Here is a 19279-nt window from a genome sequence, read left to right on the forward strand (position 1 = left end):
GGGCTATATTCTCAGCAGCATTCCAACAACGCCCTGTTTTCGTCTCTTGCCCACCGATGCCTTCTTGTTGCAGTAGCCCACTTTTCGTCAGGGTGCCCTGGTTCCTCAACACCTGACGCGGACCTTGTTGATCCGGGCGACGTCCGAGCCGGCATGCCTTCATATTTGAACATTGCTGATCCCTCTATAAACGGTTCAAGCGTTCCTTTGCAGCTTCTCTCCGTTTCCATCTCGGAGTCTGACATTTGGTGAAAGCTGCATGCAGGCGTGCGCTCGCTCCCGCAGCCAGAGGCATTTCTAGCAATGGAGCTGCACGCACAAAATCCAACATGCAAATCTCTGCCTTTCAATCCCCATGTGCAAATCTCACACATTAGGACGGTTCCCAATGCATGCACACACAAAAGTAATCACTTTTCTGATAAAGTAGATACCCCACTGCCCTCACATTCAGAGTTTTTAGTGGTTCAACACTTCCATAGAAGTGCAACCTTATCCTTCCAATTTATGTTCCCTTTCAATCTCAGGGCAGGTGCTGAAATGGCAAACTAAATAACTATCAGTTTTATAGAACGGGCAAGAGAAGGGGAGGAGAATAAGAGAAAATAAGACAGCACTTCCCTAACAGTAGCTGTGTGTGTGAGAGAGGGAGAGGGAGGGAGAGGGAGGGAGAGAGAGGGAGAGAGAGGGAGAGAGAGAGGGAAAAGCAGAGGGAAGGGAGAGCAGAAGAGCTTAGAGAGGGGATCTGCATTGCAAGTAGCTCTGAGTGCAGCAAGCGGTGGCTGTTTTTTCTCAACCTGTTTTTGTTTTTCTGGAGAGGGGAACAAGAACAAGGAGAAGATCCGAGCGGAGGAGTGCAGTTTATAAAAGTCCAGGCTGTGTCTAAAGCTACAGGGAGGACGAGGGAGGAGAGAAGCCGGGAGGAACACAAGGCAGCAATGGATAACAGAGTCCAGTCTGACCCTGGGATGGCCTGGATTCACACACTGCTGCTGAACTCCATCCAGCACACACATTAGGCTGCTAACGCCACTGAGGTACAGTACTAAACATACACCAGCAATAACTCTGAAATAACAAATTAAGTCATGAAACCAACACACACATTCCATCTTGTCTCTGATATCAGACGGCTGCTGTGAGTGGAAGTTGAGTTGCCCGAGAGTGCAGGCTGTGCTTTGTGTGATACACTTGAGGAAAGTAGTGCTGTGCAGCTCGTCAGGTGCATTGCATAAATATGACAGCTTATAAACTCTCAGCTGGATACAGGAAGCACAGTCATGAGACGGGTTATCAGGTGTATTGTCTACCAACAAAAGGCGTCCATTTGAACACATTCTTTAAAGCCATGTGTGTGGTAGAATCAAGTTAATAGCTTAACCATTGTGCTGGCTTCCCCGCTTAGGCAAAGTCTGCAGATAGTCAAGTTACCCAACTCAAATTGATGCATGTATCCTGCCAGTGAGATTATTAGCTTCTGCTTTAATGTATTCTCTTGGAAGAAGCTGCTTCTTGCATCTGTAATGTTTCCAGCTGCTCCCTAGGCAGTGTAGACTAAGGTGAGCCTTGAATGTGATGGTTACAGTGGAGCAGTGAGTTGTTGCAGAGTGGGGCAGGTAAGTGCATGTCTGGAATATGCTGGATGAAGGGTTGTTAAAAACTACACAGGGCTGAAACTTGGCACTTCAGCTCAAACACGCTGCTCAGTTCTCCTCCTTGTTAGATTTTAGCATAATACTCAAATCCACCTCTGTGTTTGTGGCTCCTGGCTAAGAGCTTATTACTAACCCTTCCCTTTTCTGGCTCCGTGTGCTTCGAAACGTGTGAGTGCTTGTATTAATTAATGCCTTCATCTGCATATGTGACACGAAGGGCTTATTCAAAAGCCCCAAACTGGCCAAATTGCTGACGCCGCTTCATCAGTGAATAAAACAGTAATGCACCGATGACATTTAATAGCTGGAAGCTGCTGTGTTTCTCTCGCTCACCCACTGAGAGAGAACACTCTGACTTGTTCTGAATGTCTTTCTACTATCATCAGCAAAATCCCAGGTGATGGCTGGCCCTCTTTCTGCTATCCTGATGACTAAGTGCGTTGTCATGTGAGTTGACGGCTGCCGATGATGATGGCGATGACGACGATGATGATGTGTATGGATAGTCTGGAGATTCATATTTTGACTGGAGCACAATTAGATAGTTGTGAGCGGTTTTGTGGATTATCTGATTTACTGCGGTGTGTTTGTCTCGAATGAGCCATATGCACATCATACGGGCAGAAAGTGTAAATCAGGACCTTGGACTGTTTTACTACACTTTATTACAGGCTGGAGATCGTCTCTCTGATAATCTATCTATCTTTTTTCTCATTGGAGGGAAAGAAAGATGTTTGATGACTGACTTGTTTTTCTTTCTGACTACATTTTTTGGTCTCCCAGCAAATGACTGAAGTTCTGATTTCACTCTGCACGCCTGCTGATATCACAGATTTATAACTTTGCTTGCCGCAGGAGCCCTGCCTTTCCCCAACACTTCCTCCCCCACACAACTGCATGTCTGCAGAGCACCTGCCTTATCACCTGCCACTCAGACACTGGCTGTCTGAGTGTGTGTGTATGTCTGTGTGTGCATGTGCACATGTTTGTGTAGGTGTGTGCAAAGTTTAGGAAAGCAATCCTGGATGCCACACCTCTCGATCCTCCCACCTCACCTATCCCTGCTAACCTTGCATGCAACTGCTTCCCTGTTTACCTCATGGGATTTATAGATGTTCACAAACATTGTCATAAGTGCCTCTGCTCTGGTTTCCTCACTCACCTGTTTTCCTTAAAAACTAGGCTAAGATCACTAAGCAGCACTGACTGAGAGCAATCTGTCATTTAACCATGAGTGACACTGATATTTTAAACTTACTTGGTCATGTTCCTTTTTTTTTTTTTGGCTTGTGGCCTAAATAGCAGCAGTGTTAACAGCCCATAATAGCAGCCTTTTGCTCCTGCTTGTGTGATTTCGAGTTTCTTTGTTTGTCTCCTGCCTCAGCTTAGCGGTCAATTTCAGAGGAATGAGTGTGCCGAGTCATCCGGGGAATGTGGAAAAGTGTCTCCTGCGTATCATCTGGGGGTAGGGCGCCTCTCAAGTTGGACGTGAACTTGTCTTCAAAACCTGTACTCTGAAACAGGCCACCTACTGAGTTAAAAGCCTCTGCACTCAGTTAATAATGATAAGCAAGGAATTGGCTTTGATTTGTATTTAGAAACGTTTTTTTCTGAGGCAAGCAGGAGGCTCCAGCCTCGCTTTGAAAACATAAACTTTTTACTTTTTAGGCAGCAGTCCATGGCTCTGTCAGAGGGCTTTTTGGCCCATATACAAAGGTTAAAACCAACAGAATTTTGAAATCTAAACCCAGGGGCGATGTGTACAGAGCACTGCCCTGACTGCGTTGCTGCACACCTGTCTAAGACTGTAGCCCCAGGTTATTGACTTGGCCAGTGAGACGCATCGTGTGTTCACATTTGGGCTCGTGCACGATAATGCATTCTTGGGTTTGGAAGCAGTGCCCTTCATTAAAATGTTTTCTGCACATCTGTGCTCTTCAGGAAAAAAAACATAAACCAGGTGTTGCTTTCACATTCATCTGCAGCATGTCTTCTTTCCCAATTTAAAGGCCATTCAGCTCTCTTTCACACCCACTAATCCCCTCGATGCTGCTCGTATTCACAGTTTGGTTTTGAATAGTTTACAGCTTTAGCTCTCAGCTAAACACGAATCATTTCTGAATGGTCATCTCATCAGGCGTGCTCCACTTTTGCCTGATCACATTTCAAAACAACTTATAGCTTGTCCGTGCCTGTCCGCATGATAAAAGCGAGGAGCATGGGTAGGGCTCGGTGCTGAGAGATACTGTAGTTAAAAGTGCAACAGAGAGCGTGTGTGCAAACACAGGAGCTGATGAATGCGAGAGATGCAGCAGCAGTTTGGTGTAAAGTAGGTCAAACTCTCGAGAGCTCGTGGCAAAAGATCAGATTAGGAATCAAAGTGCTCTGATTGACAGTTGAAGAACTAACAAACCCCCCATCCTCCTGTTCAGCAGACAGATGTAAGCCATAAACTAAAATGAAACCAATGCAGTTGCATGAATGGCAGTCAGTTATTAGAACTCTTCTGGGCTAAAAAAACAAACAAAAAAAAACATAACAAAACAAAACAACCCAGAGTAATAAATTGAAAGGATGTGGTTTGTGACAGGCTGGAGCCTCCCCCAGCTACCACTGGGTGAGAGGGAGGGTACACCTACAAGGTCGCCAGTCTGACCACACAGACACGGGGAGAACATGCACACAAAGACCCAGTCAAATGGTTGTCGAACTCAGGAGCTTCTTGCTGTGAGGCAACCTCTGCTCCACTGTGCCACTTGAAAACAAAATGTAAACTTTTATCAACAAACCAAATCATTTGTCAGGAACTATTTTCAGCTGTGGAGTAATCCGGATTAGATGTTTGAGTATTTAGAGCAGTATATGTAGGACTGAGTTTAAACTATAGTTGTACAAAAGGGTTAGGTTTGTGTATGGGATTTTCTATGCCCCCTGAATGCACCATCGGGGTGCATGTCCGCAACTTTAGTTCAGGGACAAACGGCAGCCGAACAACGGACAGTGTGTGCGTTCATAAGACCAAACCACACACATACACACCCACACACACTCTCTCGCCCAGCTGCGGGCACATTCTCAATTGGAAATACAAAGAATGACAACTTTATTCCTGGACTCTGCCTGTTTGTTCCTCTTACATCTGAACATTTGCAAGTGTTCTGACCCGACACTCTGAAGTGATTGCTGCCAGCTCAGATTTCTTTAACCCTTCTGAACAATAGTGATTTGCTTATGTTTGTAGTAATGAATAAAGACACCCAGGAGTATCAGAGTACTGTGTTTAAAATATTTTTTAGCATGGAGGAATATGTTTTATCAGCCTCTGGATATATAGCATTGGGGTTTCTTGCTAATATTTTAAGGTACAGTGTAAAGTGTCCTGAACTTCTTCTGTGAATTGGTGCTCAAATTAGCTAAAGAGAAAAAATATATAGGATACTAGCATTAGCTAGTCAGGTAAGAGAGTCAGTTAAATCTAATATGTATGAATATCTAAAGGCATTTATCTAGTGGTTGGAGAAAAAGAAGATATTTGAAGACTTGATGATATGTTTAATGGAACGTTTACTATAAAAACGACATGCTTGCTGAATTTTAACTAATCTGATTGGGTTTAACTTTTCATATCTCCGCATAACCTGCTAAAACAGCTCTCCTTTTTTTCAAATCTCATTGCATTCTGATAACCATCCTCTGTCAGAAGGTGCTCATTATCAGATTTTCTGGATTTACAACCTGTTGGATCTTTGGCTCTCCATCTACATGGTAGCTTTTGCGACTCCTGACAAAGCACCATAATTAGATCAGGTTATTTCCATAAGTTTTGTCAATAGCTCCTTTGTGTCGTTGCTATCCTGGCTGCGTGTCTCTTGTGCATCAGCTTATCTGACTGCAGTTGTCATGGCGGATGAGTGAAGCCGGGAGTGGGGGGCAGGAGAAAGGTTAAAGGTCCAAAAGTCTTGGCGTTTATGCGTGAGATGGTCGCCATTTTTCCAGGCTGTTAAATGAGGGTTCACTGTTTGTTCATCTCTGCTAGCAGGAAGCCCACTGGCCGAGACAAGGTTAGAGAGGGCCTCTCTACATGTTGTCGGTTTCAATTAAAGGCTGGGAGCCCCTCTCTCTGCCACACGCACACAGACATTCAGGTGTACCTTTTGAGTTGTAGCTTTGTGCGATTATTAGCTGGGTTGTCAGCATGCATCTTCATAGTGTCCCAGTAGGTCATGGGTAAGTTGCCTGAGGCTTTAGGGGAGGATTAGGAGAACCCACACCATGTGTAAACATTTAGGTAACCCTCCCACTAACACCACCACTACCAACCTTCTCTGTAGCCTCCGGGGTACTCACCTGTCGCCACTGGTGGAGGCTGGAAGAAGAAGTACGAATACCAAGAAACTAAACTGCCTGACCTAAAATTCACCCATCTGCTTTAAAACTGCTGACATGTTTGATCTGACAAAAGAAATGCTGATTAGCGCGTCAACCTGGACTACTTCTTTCACTAGAATTCAGCACAGCTTAATTTTGAAAGATTAAAATGAAACACCATGAATACCACCTTATTTTCCACACACGTGTCAGTGTTGCACATTTGAAGCGGTGCACAAAATAAACCTGAACTGAGGCAAATTTCCATCAGTGCGGTTGAATTAATTTCACCTTAATTAAATGCATATTTTAAGAATCAGCCGGGAAAGTGCAACTGCACTATAGATGCGTTATCAACTGTAAGCAATCAGAAAATACTAACAGATAAATAGCAAAACACTTTCTAATGATTTAAGCCGTCATAATCATCCATAAAATGCTGTTTTTAAAACTATGGTAGCTGCACTGAAGCACAAGGTTCAATTGCAACATTAATAACAACTCCAAAGGCTGTGGTTTCAAAGATATTTACTCATTTGCTAAACATGCCTACCTCTGTAATATTCTGTTAGATCTAAATTTTCTCGACAAGTTCCCAGCTGCCTTTAACTGTTCGTATGCCAACGCATCATAATTTGCATCAAATTAGTCCTAGTTAGACATCGTTTTTTGCTCTACAGCAGCTTGTAGGATCTCATCAGAACTGAACACGCTGTGAAATATGCTGTTGCAACAACAGAATACTGCATCAGACGCTTTATGCTTTCCATTTTGAAAGCTGTTTCACATCTGTCCCAGCGCTCAATGGAAATATTTCGAAGAAAACAGAGAGCTGAGGAAGGCGCTTTTCCCTGACGCTGAATGATGTCACGTCTTGTCTCGGCAGACAGTGCTGTGCTCTTTAGCCTGCTGCTTGGCAATTAGTGGTCCGATGTGACCGAGCTGAACTGCGATCTCACACATACACGTGAGATGGTCGCACCACACTGCCAGGACACTCCACGTCTGTCTGACCAAACACACTGAGGACGGGCAGTCATGGAAAAAAGTGTGACTGTGTGTGTGTTATCTTTTCATTGTGCCTGGTTATTCATATTTCTGTCATAAGGCATCGTAACGCTGCAACCTTAAAACCTTAAATTATTGTATTTTATCACTGGCGCCTCTTATGGAGCGTTGTGTGGGTTGCAGCATCATAGCAAAGCAAAGTGTGCATTGGCCTGAAGGTTAGGAAAGTAAAGTGTTTATACTGGATCCTGATGATCAGGATTAGTTTATCTTAGTTTATCCATTCAGCCTGGCAGTGTTTTTGTTTTAAGCTCAGTTTAGTTTAAGCTGGATTCCACAGTGGCTTTAATCATTTATTGTTTAACATTTACTATATAAGCAAATGCACACTATTGTAATCTTTGCATTCTTGTAAATAACCATATGAACATTTTTTTTATTGCTACTATGTCTGTGTCGTTTTTTTAAAAAGCCGCTTTTATCCCTTGACGTTGGTTGACGGAGAGTCACTAAATGACAAAGTATCTTTATCTCTATTTATTGTTTTTAGGGTTAGTTTTGGTCTTTTTTAGTTATTATAAAATGGGGCGCATTTATGGGGGGAAGATTCAAAGCTGTTCAGAACATTTGATAGAAACATGAGAGTCTGTGAAAGCAGCAGACCCAAAGTCGTGTAGACACCAGTCCCACAAACACAAATGCACCAGATCCTCACCGCGCTGGTGATGAAACGCTCGGTATTTTTACTTTCTTTCAGTTTGTTTGGTGAGTGCAGATCATCATTTCAGCTAGTTTCTATTTTTTGTTATTTTTAAAATGACTAGATTTTTTTATTTTATTTCAGCAACTGAAAGTTTTTTACTAAACCTAGTTTTAGTCTTACTCAACATAGAGATTTTTGTTGGGGGGTGGGGGGTGCGCCTTTATCTGACATATTGAGATAACACATTTCCAAAGAGCTAAAATAATGTACATTTTTAAGTGTTATCTATTTTATCTTGACTAATCATCAACACGCTTTATTTTTCCTAGTTTGTGATGTTAGACGACATTGTCTGTTTCCGGCCAGGGAAATGGCATCAGTGAAAACTTTTTTTATTTTTTTTTATTTGAAGAGGCTAGATCTACTCTTATACCGTTTCTTAGTTTTATGATCCCTGAAAATAAAAATCCTTTAGTTTTTGTACTTTTGGAGACCACAAGCTCAGTCTTCGTGGGCTCAGATCAGCGTTACTTCTTTCAGGCTGCGATTAATGTGCGTTCAGCTCTCTAGTGAGTATTTACAGACGCAAATGTGGAAAAGACTTAAAATAAATTACAGTGCCTGTGTTGATAGCTGGATTACTTTGGCTGTTTATTGTTGTCAGCTAGCCAGTTAGAAAAATCCCGTGGAGCTGCACCATGGCAGAAGGTAACTTTTGAATCCAAGTGGGAACTGGGAATGTATACAGCGGTTGCCGTGTTTTAATAGATCAAAGGTCAATCACAGCGAGATAACAGCAGTAGTAAGTGCTGCGTGGGACGGGTTCATGTTGATGTTTGAATAATATCTTGATCACCAACAAGTTTGTGATAGATTTGCTTACGTGCCCATTTAAAGCAGTGCTACCTTTATACACCCTAGCATTAGTAAAATAAACAGTGTAGACATGTACATCTTCACTGTCAAAAACCACAAACAGCTCCAGCAATGAATCCATTTGTTTTAAACTCCCAGCAGCAAACATCAGACAAACTTTAATTATGCGATTACACAGCGTTTTGGCTCTGTTGACGTGCTGAATCAGCAATAGATTTATGCTCATATTCCTGCGCTTATCCCCATTAAAGGATTATTTTGAGACGTATCACAATTAAAAGTGCTCCCCGTTTGGCTGCTGGCATTAAATGCACGCCACAGCGCCACTCATTAACTTCTGTATGCAGACACGCTGTCTTAGAGCAGCCTAGTGAAATTACAGGTGGGGAAACACTGGCAGCAAAGTCCACAACAGTCACAAAATAACACCCTGCTGTGACAAGGGAAATTACACGTCTTTGGAATTGAAATTTTAATAGTGCATAGATATAATTGTATCAGGGAGAGGAATGCGCAGCACATGTAATCGGATGCTTTCATGTTTTGATAAAACACAGCAGTGGGATTTATTCTCAGCTCTTTAAATCTTTCTCTTGGTCAAATGAAAAGATGAAACTAATGCGCTGCGCAGATTTATGTTACATTTAACGTGCTGTTAAAGGCTTATGTGAACATTCATTCATTAGGATAGATTATTTCCCTTATTTGCTAGACAATGCACTATAAACGACAGCGGTAGAGAGGGTTTAGCTAATACTTGACATACACTACAGCAGGATTAGAGTATAACCAGCCAGTAATCACATGCAGATACCAGTAAGCTGGTGTCATTATGCAGCAGTGGTCGAGATGTGTTTATATGGCTCAGTGGCTGCACTATATGAGTGGATCAGTATAAGCAGTTCCCACACCCTCTCAGGTGTCCTGTGCTCAGGGCGGCCTGGCCCAGGTACACAGATAAAGGCTGCCTTTGTCTGCAGCGGGGAACAGGTAACCATTTGAGCCTGCCTACCGTGTGTGTGTGTGTGTGTGTGTGTGTGTGTGTGTGTGTGTGTGTGTGTAAGAAAGAAACAGAGAGATAGGATTGACTGGTCTGCCTACCTTTGCCACAAGAACAGGTGTGGCTTTTCAACGGCCTCATATTCACAGCATACACATCTGCGCTCAACAAAAAGGAAGGTAAACTGTGATTTCCAGTCCGTGATTCTCCAGGCAAACAGGCAACATTACAAACATACTCTCAGTGAAAGCACGAGTGTATGCTTTTATCCACTTAAGGGACACTAGGCGCATGCCAATTACAGGTACTCAGGTTAATGGGATACATTAATGTAAAATGTAAGCTTCTCGTGAACATTTGCAGTGTGAGAATGATGATTAAACTCTAAATTACAAAAAAAACATCCCCAAATTAAAGGGTATAATTTCTGGCTACAGAGAGCCTGCACTGTGTGTGTGTGTGTGTGTGTGTGTGTGTGTGTGTGTGTGTGTGTGTGTGTGTGTGTGTGTGTGTGTGTGTGTGTGTGTGTGTGTGTGTGTGTGTGTGTGTGTGTGTGTGTGTGTGTGTGGGCTGTTGTGGAAAAATACCGATAGAAAAGTTTGTCATACAGTACACTATTTTTGCACTCTGTGAGTTTACAGGAGTTTAAAATAATCAAGTGAAGCTGGATAGATTTAAAATTAAACATGCAGGCTAACATATTTTATCCTGCAGTGCTAACAAGTTATGCTGCAAGATATATATTTTTCATGAGCATTCAGTAGTTATCTTTATTAAAAATGAACAAAAAAAAGAAGTGACTGAAAACAAATGTGGCACAAATGTGAGCGTGCATGTGTGGAAAACGGTATTAGTGCTTGCAAATTTGTTTGCTACGTACAGTTTAACCAAGTGCTTCAGCCACAAGAACATATATTTAAAAAAAAAAACTTGACCTGACAAAGAAATTAACTTTTTGTTATTATTGCCAAGAAAACAGAAGAATCTGGTGTGCTGCCATCGACAGCAGTGTGATTATGCCAGAACCACATGCCTAGGTTCCTGCGAGGATGTGACTTGAATATAAAAACTATTTTTTAATAATCCCTACCTCTATATCCCTCTGTGTGTGTGTGTGTGTGTGTGTGTGTGTGTGTGTGTGTGTGTGTGTGTGTGTGTGTGCTGTACGTTCGTGTCTGCCTTATTCTTTTCCCTAGGTGTTTAGGCCAAAAGTTGAGGATTACTTGCCCAGGAAGCAGTGTAAGCAGAGACAGAGCTCCACTGGTGTGTGTGTGTGTGTGTGTGTGTGTGTGTGTGTGTGTGTGTGTGTGTGTGTGTGTGTGTGTGTATAAAGAGCCTGTCAGGAGAGCTAACTTTATGACCCGCTGCTGTGTTTCAGCAGACACTCACTGTAAATAGTCAATCACTAAAGGTGCCTGCTGAAGACAGCAGCTGACAGGAAGTCAGAACAACAACCAGACTGACAGATGAGTGTAGAGCTCAGGTGAAAGGTGAGAGTGCTGACGATCTCTTCCTCCGTCTGTTCTTCTGTTGTGGTATTCTGTCTGGAGCTGCAGTGTGTGCACGTGTGTGTGGAGATGTTAAGTACAGGGGGTGAATGCTGTGTGGAGAAAAGTCCTTTAATTAGAGCAGGAAGACACTGCATCAGACTTAAATGTGCGTGCGTGCGTGCGTGTGCGCGCATGTCTGCACATGTCAGTTTCAGGGTCCTTTTTCATGGAGCTGTATATGTGCCTTTATCCTGCTGCACGAGTTGTAAAATGTGAAGAAAGGGTTTTAGAAGGTCGTTCTTGTGCCACCTCCACACAGTCGGCATCCATAAATGATCTAAATGGTTTCACAAACTTCCAGAATTTGGACTGCTGCTTATTAGAACTGAAAACACCGAAACACTCGATCGATTGTTAGGAATCCTCTGGCGACACTAAGCCAGGCTGCAAACACTGAGCCGCGTCCGACCATGTTCGATTGCAAGATAAGTGGTATGCTGCTGTAGTCATTCTGTCCAGCAAGGTGGTTGGAGGAATTATGTTTGCTCCATGTTTTTCAGATGTTACTGCAGAATTAAATGCTATTTTTTAGGCAGTTCTAAATCCTGAATGTAGATTTTCTAAATCCTTTTTTTATCCAGTCCCTTATGAGCCACTGTTTACCAAAGCTATTAACAAAGTTCCAGTCTGCAGCTCATTTGCATTTGAATTAGAAAATAAGAATTTGTGATCTTCCCTCTCTTCTTTTTTAGCTCTCATGTGCCCGTTCAGCGATGCTCCCCGGGTATGGGTTCTCACCTTTGCCTGACTTCCAGCCTCACCTTCATGCCATTCGCTGCCCAGGAGAAGCCCCCAGCATGTGGATCCCGGGCGGCTCGGCAGAGTCCCAGAGTCTGAGTGAATCCACCGAGGACAGACGTCTCATCCACATGTGTCACCACAAGCACGTTGCTGTGTGCCAGCAGGAAACGCTGGCCTTTTTTGAGCTACAGCCAACAGCGACTCACAAATTAAATGGTTTTGGCTCCTCGAGGCCGGCCATTATACCACACGCACAGTGCACAACACACTCGCAGCATCTGAATGGTTGCAGACAGACGCTAAACGAACAGAATGACACATGCAGCAGAGGCCGCAGGACAGACAGCGAGCGTGGAACAAATCTGAATTCGAACTCTCCCACACTCGCCGCAGGTGACGGCGAGCTTGAATGCCAAAATGGCAGCAGGACTCGTTCGCAGGAGGAAACTGAAAAGCCACAAACGGTCACGACAGTATGTCGTCCTCTCCACGCTGCTCTTAGCCTCCCTCTATCGTTCCCTCTGTCCTCTCTGTACACAAACAGAGACTCCTTGGAATCTCAGCTACCGTCGTCACCAGAATGTCCTGGCATTCAGGGCCCAGACTCCTGCCAGCCTCAGAGGAGAACATCACAGGCTTCCCTGAAAGAGAAATCCATCCGTGAGTGTAAACCTTTTGTTTGATTTGGCAAATTAGGCTCTAAAGCTCCTTAACATTCTTTCTTCTCATCTAATAAAGTAATTTTCTCATGCGCAGGGAGAAAGATGCAGGTTTATTCCCCAGACAGTCCGAGTGATGAATCGCTCAGCAGCCCAGTCCTGGAAGCAGACTACATCTTTCCTGGACCTTTTGCATCTTTCTTAGAGGAAGACCTCAGCGGAATATCTTCACTAGAGACCATTTCAAGTCCCTCATCCACAGACGGTGCTACGGATCTCTCAAACACCAGTCACGATGATATTTTTAATCTACCCGAAGAACCGTTGCAGATAATAGAGGACTCGATGCCATGTGTAGGAGAGGTGAGTGGCAGCATGGACACATCGATCGCCGCGGGTGGAGGGAGCTCTTTGTCACGCACCCGCCAAGGCGACCAGGAACGGCGGCGCTTCTCAGCTTCAGAGATAATATCGAGGCTTCAGCTATCGCAAAGGAAGAACTCCTTCACCTTGAAGCTGGGGAAGTCGCTCTCTGCTCGGGTAGCCTCCAGGGACAGACAGAGCTCCAGCAACCTCAACCCCAACACCGACTGTGAGTAGACAACAGTGATGGATCAATCAAGAGTTTTCCAAAGCAGCCCAACGGATTATAACAGATCAGTGAGACAAATTAAAGATGACTTAATAAGATGACTACCACAGCATGCTGCTTGGGGCAGTTTATTCATTTACTTCTTCCAAAAGTTTCAATCTTAAATGCCTATTAGAAATTTAGCATTTACTGAGCAGAGGCAAGAGTGACCACAAGCTGCAATGACTGCAGGATTCAGCCACATTAAAAGTTCTGCTGTGCTTTAAACTCGAGGGGTGAATGTTAGTGGAACAAAGCCTAACCACTCAGGCAACAATCATGAAATCATCATCTCTAATAACTTTGCTATTGCTGCCAAGCACCAAGCACAGGCTGACTGTAGAGTGTACAAACTGACAGTGATAAATAGCTTTTCCTATGTTCTCAGAAAAGAAGCCTCAGGTTAATCCTTAGTGTAAAAAGTCATGAAAAAGAAAGTACAACAGTTCTTTGTCTCCTTTATTGCATGCGGTCTATCAGAGTAGGTCTCAGAAGGTCATGTCATAAATGCCATAAATCTCACATCCACTATCTGCATTTCATTCTCCTAAGGTAAGTCAAACTCAAAGCAGCGGAGCTCAGGAGGCTCCAGTGACAGCGCTCCCCAGAGTCCCGTGGGACCAGCACCTTCCTTTCCCAGCAGTGACAATGGGATGCCTTTGCAACGCTGGAGCGCCAAGCTCGGGTAAATAGTAGCAAAAATAGTGCTACTTAAAATCTGTAAAGAATAAATCAAACATAGAGTTTCATTTCCCATCGTTTCACAGAATGCGTAAGAAATCCATAGAGGAGGACCTGAACACACATCCATCTGTTCCTAGTTCAAATCGACTGTCACGGTTTTTACCCAGCTGTAAGTTCGCTTCACTTACTGTTTGTTTTTTCCAAAACTGTAAGATATTCCAATCTTTACAAAGTCTTACCTGTTCTTTCCTGGAACAAACTTGCTCTTTTTGCAGCGATTCTGTACCAGGAATACAGCGACGTCGCCATCAATAGAGAGATCCAGAGGCAGCAAGGGAAGGAGCCGGGCACAGAGGAGGAGGGGCTCAGGGAGGAGGGCTCTGATGGGATCCCGTCTCCATCAAATCTGTCCCCATCCAGCTCCTTTCGCTCATCGCGAGGCTCTGCTTTTGCACTGTGGCAGGATATACCTGATGTTCGAAGCAGCGGGCAGCTCGACAACTTCAGCAACGAAGAAAGGAAATTACAGGAGGTGAGTAAAATATTACGTTTCCGTCTCATTTCATCTCTATTTCACTCTTACTGCTCTTTATAAAGCTGAATTGCTGCTTTTATCTAAACTCAGGCAAAGTTTGAGCTGGTGACGTCCGAGGCGTCGTACATTCGCAGCCTGACAATCGCAGTGGACCACTTCATGCTATCACCGGAGCTCGCAGACTGCCTCGGGGCTCAGGAAAAGCAGTGGCTCTTCTCCAAGCTGCCCGAAGTCAAAGATGTCAGTGAGAGGTGAAGTAACACGCAGCTGACGTCCTTCTGTTACCCTGAGGTCGGCGTGTGCTAACATCTCCAGTATCACATCTCCTTCTCTGAGTCTCTCCTCGCTTGTTGCCTGTAGATTTCTTCAGGATCTGGAGCACAGGCTGGAAGAAGACATTCTCCGTTTCGATGTGTGCGACATCGTCCTGGACCACTGCCCGTCTCTGCGAAGGGTTTATTTACCCTATGTCACCAACCAGGCTTACCAGGAGCAGACATACCAGCGTTTGCTGTGAGTGTAGAAACACATCAGCCCCGGGAGACGTGAGCACACATCTGCACATGTGCTTGACCACAGTGCATAAAGTCTGATTGTTGTGTGGCTGTCTGAGAGTGCTCTGGTGTATTTTCACGCCTGCATGACTTAACTTGCAGATGATTCATCTCGACTAAGAGCATGTTTTCTCAAGCTGAATTGGATGCTGGAATTTTGATTCACTTTCTCTGAAAGTCATTAAAACATTTCTCGCCCTGTCCTCTCAGGCACGAAAACCCTCGTTTCCCCGGCATCCTGGCTCGCTTGGAGGAGGACCCCATCTGCCAAAGACTTCCTCTGACCTCTTTCCTAATCCTCCCGTTTCAGAGGATCACGCGGCTTAAAATGCTAGTGGAGGTACACGCTTAAACATTCACTGCAGAATTCCAGTTGAAACCCAATCATACGGAACTGCATACAGGATAACTCTTCGTTTTCCCCTGCGACATCACCACACAAAAGTATTGTTTACTCCTTGGAACATCTTCAAAACCATCTTTACTTTTCAGAATATCTTAAAGAGGACAACACCGGGTTCCCGAGATGAGGACACCGCCACCAAAGCTTTCAATGAGCTAAAAAAGGTGGTGATTATCATCTGTAATAGCCAGTTGGACGAGTACCAGTAGTGAGACATGACAGTAATCACCATGTTGGTATTTGTCTTCTTAGATCATCAAAGAATGTAACTCCAGTGTGCAGTCGATGAAAAGGATGGAGGAACTCATCCATCTCAACAAGAAAATCCACTTTGAGGGCAAGGTGAGGGAAGCGTTTGAAGGTTCCCCTTATTATCACATTTTTGTATTTTTTTTTGTTCATTAAAGCGGAGCCTGCTTCCTTTCTTTGTAGATCTTTCCTCTTATTTCCCAGTCACGTTGGCTGGTAAAGCACGGAGAACTCCTGGAAGTAGACACTCAGACAATGAGCATCTCCGGATCAAAGCTCAAGTTACCCACCAAGCCAGTGTACCTCCACCTCTTCAATGACTGCCTGCTGCTGTCCAGGAGGAAGGAGTGAGTTACATTCAGTGTGCACACAAAGAAAAGCTGAAATATTACTCTAATGATGCATAACATGAAAAGTGCCAAAGGTGTGGCCAGAAAAATTCATCCATTTTCAGTAAACTGCAAGCGGCACACTGGCGAGGATTGCAGTTTGGGTCATTTCCACCGGTCTGTCTCAGGCAGTAGAAGTCTGTGTTGACAGTCTAACCCCGGGCCATGAATTCACGTTGCAGAGCCCCATAAATGTCGGGGTGGGGGAGTCCAGGATGTGCTCCCGCCGCTTTGATTATTGAGATCTGGGGACTCTTTGACCGAAAGCTGCTGTTTGGTCTCTTGATCTCATCAAGACTGATCACCCTCAGCATGAAAGTCGTCCCACTTTCACATCGAAGTTTAAGATCCCGTGTCAAAATGGAACAAATGCAGAGGGTCATAATAGGACTTCCGCAGAGCATTAAAAAGTGGTAAAAGTGCCAGAAGCGGCTCAGATATGCATGAGAAGATGATCTTAAAGGTGGTATCTACCTAGTTTAAAGGTGTTGTTTCAGTTTGACAATTTGGTGTTTTTCCCAGACCTTTAACCCCACAGTGAGGTGATCAGGTGACTCTATTATGCTGTAGGCAGCATTTTGCTGCCATAATATTGGTTCGATTGTCCCTTTACAAGGAAGAATCCCTGCAAATCATTTCAAAGTTGTAGTGAACGCTCTTTATTGAGGAGTGGTGGAGTTTTTCCAATATTACAGGCTACACCTGCACCAAATAGGAAAAGATTGCTGCTTCATTCCTTCTGTAGAGTACCAAAACCAAGTAGAATGGGTAGGTGGTGCTAGTGGTTCAACAACTTACTGAGATGTAGTTTTATCTATGAATTTGTATATACTGCTTGCTATTGATCATTATACTAAAATGACCCATTGTCCTTTGCAGTACATGGAAGTTTATGGTGTTTGTACACGCTAAAATCGGAGAGTTGAAAGTGAAGGATCTCAGTCAGAAGCTGCAGGGGATCTCAGGCTTCATCTTCCACCTACAGCTGTGTGAAGGCCAGCAGCTCAAACATCAGATTCTGCTCAAATCACACACCGAGTGAGTGTCATGTCTTTGTCAAAAGCTTCAGTCACAGCTGGACAAGTTAAGTTGTTTAACCGCTCCTGTCGGCTTTGTGTTTGCCAAGGAGCGGGAAGCAGAGATGGATCACCGCCATGTTTCCGTCTGACCCGCTCGTAGACATCGAGCAAGCCAATGAAAATGATGGTCAGTGGAGATCTATCAGTGCAGAAAGATTTAAGGCAACACTATTCACCTCCTCATTCATGTTCTCGCTTCGTGCCTTTTCCTATTAGATATATCGCAAGTTCAGTGCATCAAAAGCTACCAGGCTCAAGAGCACGATGAGTTAACACTGGAAAAAGCTGACATTCTTCACGCCAAGACAATTACAAGTGATGGTAAGAATCGGGCAGTCTGTTTTTTTTTTTTACCACTCCAGCCTGAACCTAAATGAACAGAACATGGATGCATTAAACACGCAGCTGTTTATTTGATGTCTAAGGGCTGCTGTGTTTCAACAGGCTGGGTGGAAGGCATCAGGCTGTCAGACGGGGAGCGGGGCTGGTTCCCCAAATGCTACGTGGAGGAAATCACAAGTCGCAGCGCGCGCCTCCGCAACCTCAGAGAAAATATCCGCATCAAATGTGTCACACAGAAACTGAAGGGAGAGCACTAACTCTTTTTAACTTGCAACTTGTCATGTGTTAAAGTTGCATTTTGAAGCTTGTGGATGATTGTTTTCTTTTTTAGATGGACGTGGGACCTCCGTAAAGTATGCAGGTGCTAAAACAAGCCAACGTGTTTTGATTGTTATCCCCGTGGTTGACATTAGCAGTTTCCTTTGGCACACTAGCTCCAGAAAGAGAGTGCAAAGCTTCTAATGCTCATTTTCCATTTGTAGTTTAGACTTTCCACACGTAAGACTGTAAACTACACAGGGGGATTACTTTATGCATGATTCGGTACCATTTTTACAGGCTGGAAAGAATGAAGAATGTGGTTTAAATATGTGCACGTTCATCACCAGAGGTAGTAAATGTAAGCATCACTAAGCAAGTCTGTCACTGTTTTTCTATCATGGCTCATGTGGGGCACAATCTTACTTTGGGCTGTCTCCTGGCCTCTGTGGGGTGCTGCAGGTTCACTCTTCTAATAATCAGAAATGTGCTTGATGCGGGTGCTGCTTCTGAGATGCCTCAGGACACACCACAGGCAGTTTTTTCACATTCATATCTTCACGTGATATACGATTTTTTTACCAGTGCAACAGCGCATTATTGCCATCTACACCCTAAAGTGATAAGAATTTGGTCAAACATGCTTACCTCTTTACTAGAGGATGATACCTTTTTATCTGGACATGATCTGCAGTACCCATGCTGTGATGAAGTGCTTTCAGGACGGTATTTTAGAAATGAAACAAGTCGTAGGGTTTAATACCGGTTACACTGTATCCACATATGTAGCCAAACCCTGATATATTGTGTGTATTCCTCTGTGCCATAGACTTCCACTTTTGTTCAGAATCCACTGGTGACATCTCTAATTTGTCAGTCGCACCATGACTGGTGCACAACAACATAACATTGAAACATCTACTCCTGTTTTAGTAACATCTGCATGAAGTCAAAGCCGCAGCGAGCAGCTGTTGACCTATAAAACCAGGAACTGAAAAACCTACCAGTTTCACCTTGTCGGGCATTTACATTAACCATCCATGTGGTAAATGTGGACGTTTAGCGTTACATGTAATCATTTTAAAAACTTTTTTGACCCAAATTAGCAATATAATTGATTATACCGTTATACTAGAAATACTGAAAAAAAAACTGCTTGCATACACTAAGCACTAACTTGCGTATAGGTCTCCATCCTTCAAATTATTTTGTGTAAAAATTCACAAGTGACCAATAGCACAGTGTGACTGAGCTGAAAGCTGTTGTTAATGAACCACTTTAATTAAGATTCCAGTGTAAATTCATCCAGCGGCACATGAAATGTTTGTAACACAGCTTATTTCTGTATCTCACTTCTTAGTTTTAATTTAAACTGTTGCAGTTGCAGTATGTGTATTTATAGTTACTCCTCTAGCTGGTTCCTCTCTAAGGAGATTCTGATGTAAATGTGTTTTCCGATAAAATGGGTTTGTGTATAAAGAGCAAAACGTTATGACTGTAATTTATATGAACTAAGATTTGACAAATACTATTGTATAAATATGACATTTGGAGTCAGTTTAATTCCCAACGCCACAGTAATTACAAGCGCTGTC

At 43.7% G+C, this 19279-nt stretch overlaps 1 protein-coding gene across 1 annotated transcript; it reads left to right on the forward strand.

Annotated features, from left to right (window-relative positions):
* The first annotated feature begins 705 nt into the window (after window positions 1-705).
* On the forward strand, window positions 706-19269 carry arhgef19 (Rho guanine nucleotide exchange factor (GEF) 19). Its single transcript, XM_085443771.1, has 16 exons — window positions 706-1037; window positions 11853-12561; window positions 12658-13152; window positions 13744-13876; window positions 13959-14044; window positions 14151-14407; window positions 14501-14661; window positions 14771-14923; window positions 15175-15304; window positions 15457-15531; window positions 15620-15709; window positions 15800-15963; window positions 16885-17043; window positions 17132-17211; window positions 17301-17405; window positions 17529-19269. The coding sequence occupies exons 2-16, from the start codon at window positions 11874-11876 to the stop codon at window positions 17681-17683; spliced, it is 2931 nt and encodes a 976-aa protein (XP_085299897.1). The 5' UTR covers window positions 706-1037; window positions 11853-11873; the 3' UTR covers window positions 17684-19269.
* The last annotated feature ends 10 nt before the right edge of the window (window positions 19270-19279 follow it).

Source organism: Copadichromis virginalis, linkage group LG20 (assembly GCF_057382275.1).
Source record: "Copadichromis virginalis isolate Kocher_CV1m ecotype Utaka linkage group LG20, C_Virginalis_male_GT1.1, whole genome shotgun sequence".
Classification (NCBI taxonomy): domain Eukaryota; kingdom Metazoa; phylum Chordata; class Actinopteri; order Cichliformes; family Cichlidae; genus Copadichromis; species Copadichromis virginalis.

Excerpts from the sequence above, each read along its gene's own strand:
- arhgef19 (XM_085443771.1), top strand. The coding sequence starts at position 11,874 with ATGCTCCCCGGGTATGGGTTCTCACCTTTGCCTGACTTCCAGCCTCAC. Across the intron at positions 12,562-12,657 it reads CCTGAAAGAGAAATCCATCC|GGAGAAAGATGCAGGTTTAT; the intron begins GTGAGTGTAAAC and ends TCTCATGCGCAG. Across the intron at positions 17,212-17,300 it reads GCAAGCCAATGAAAATGATG|ATATATCGCAAGTTCAGTGC; the intron begins GTCAGTGGAGAT and ends TTTTCCTATTAG.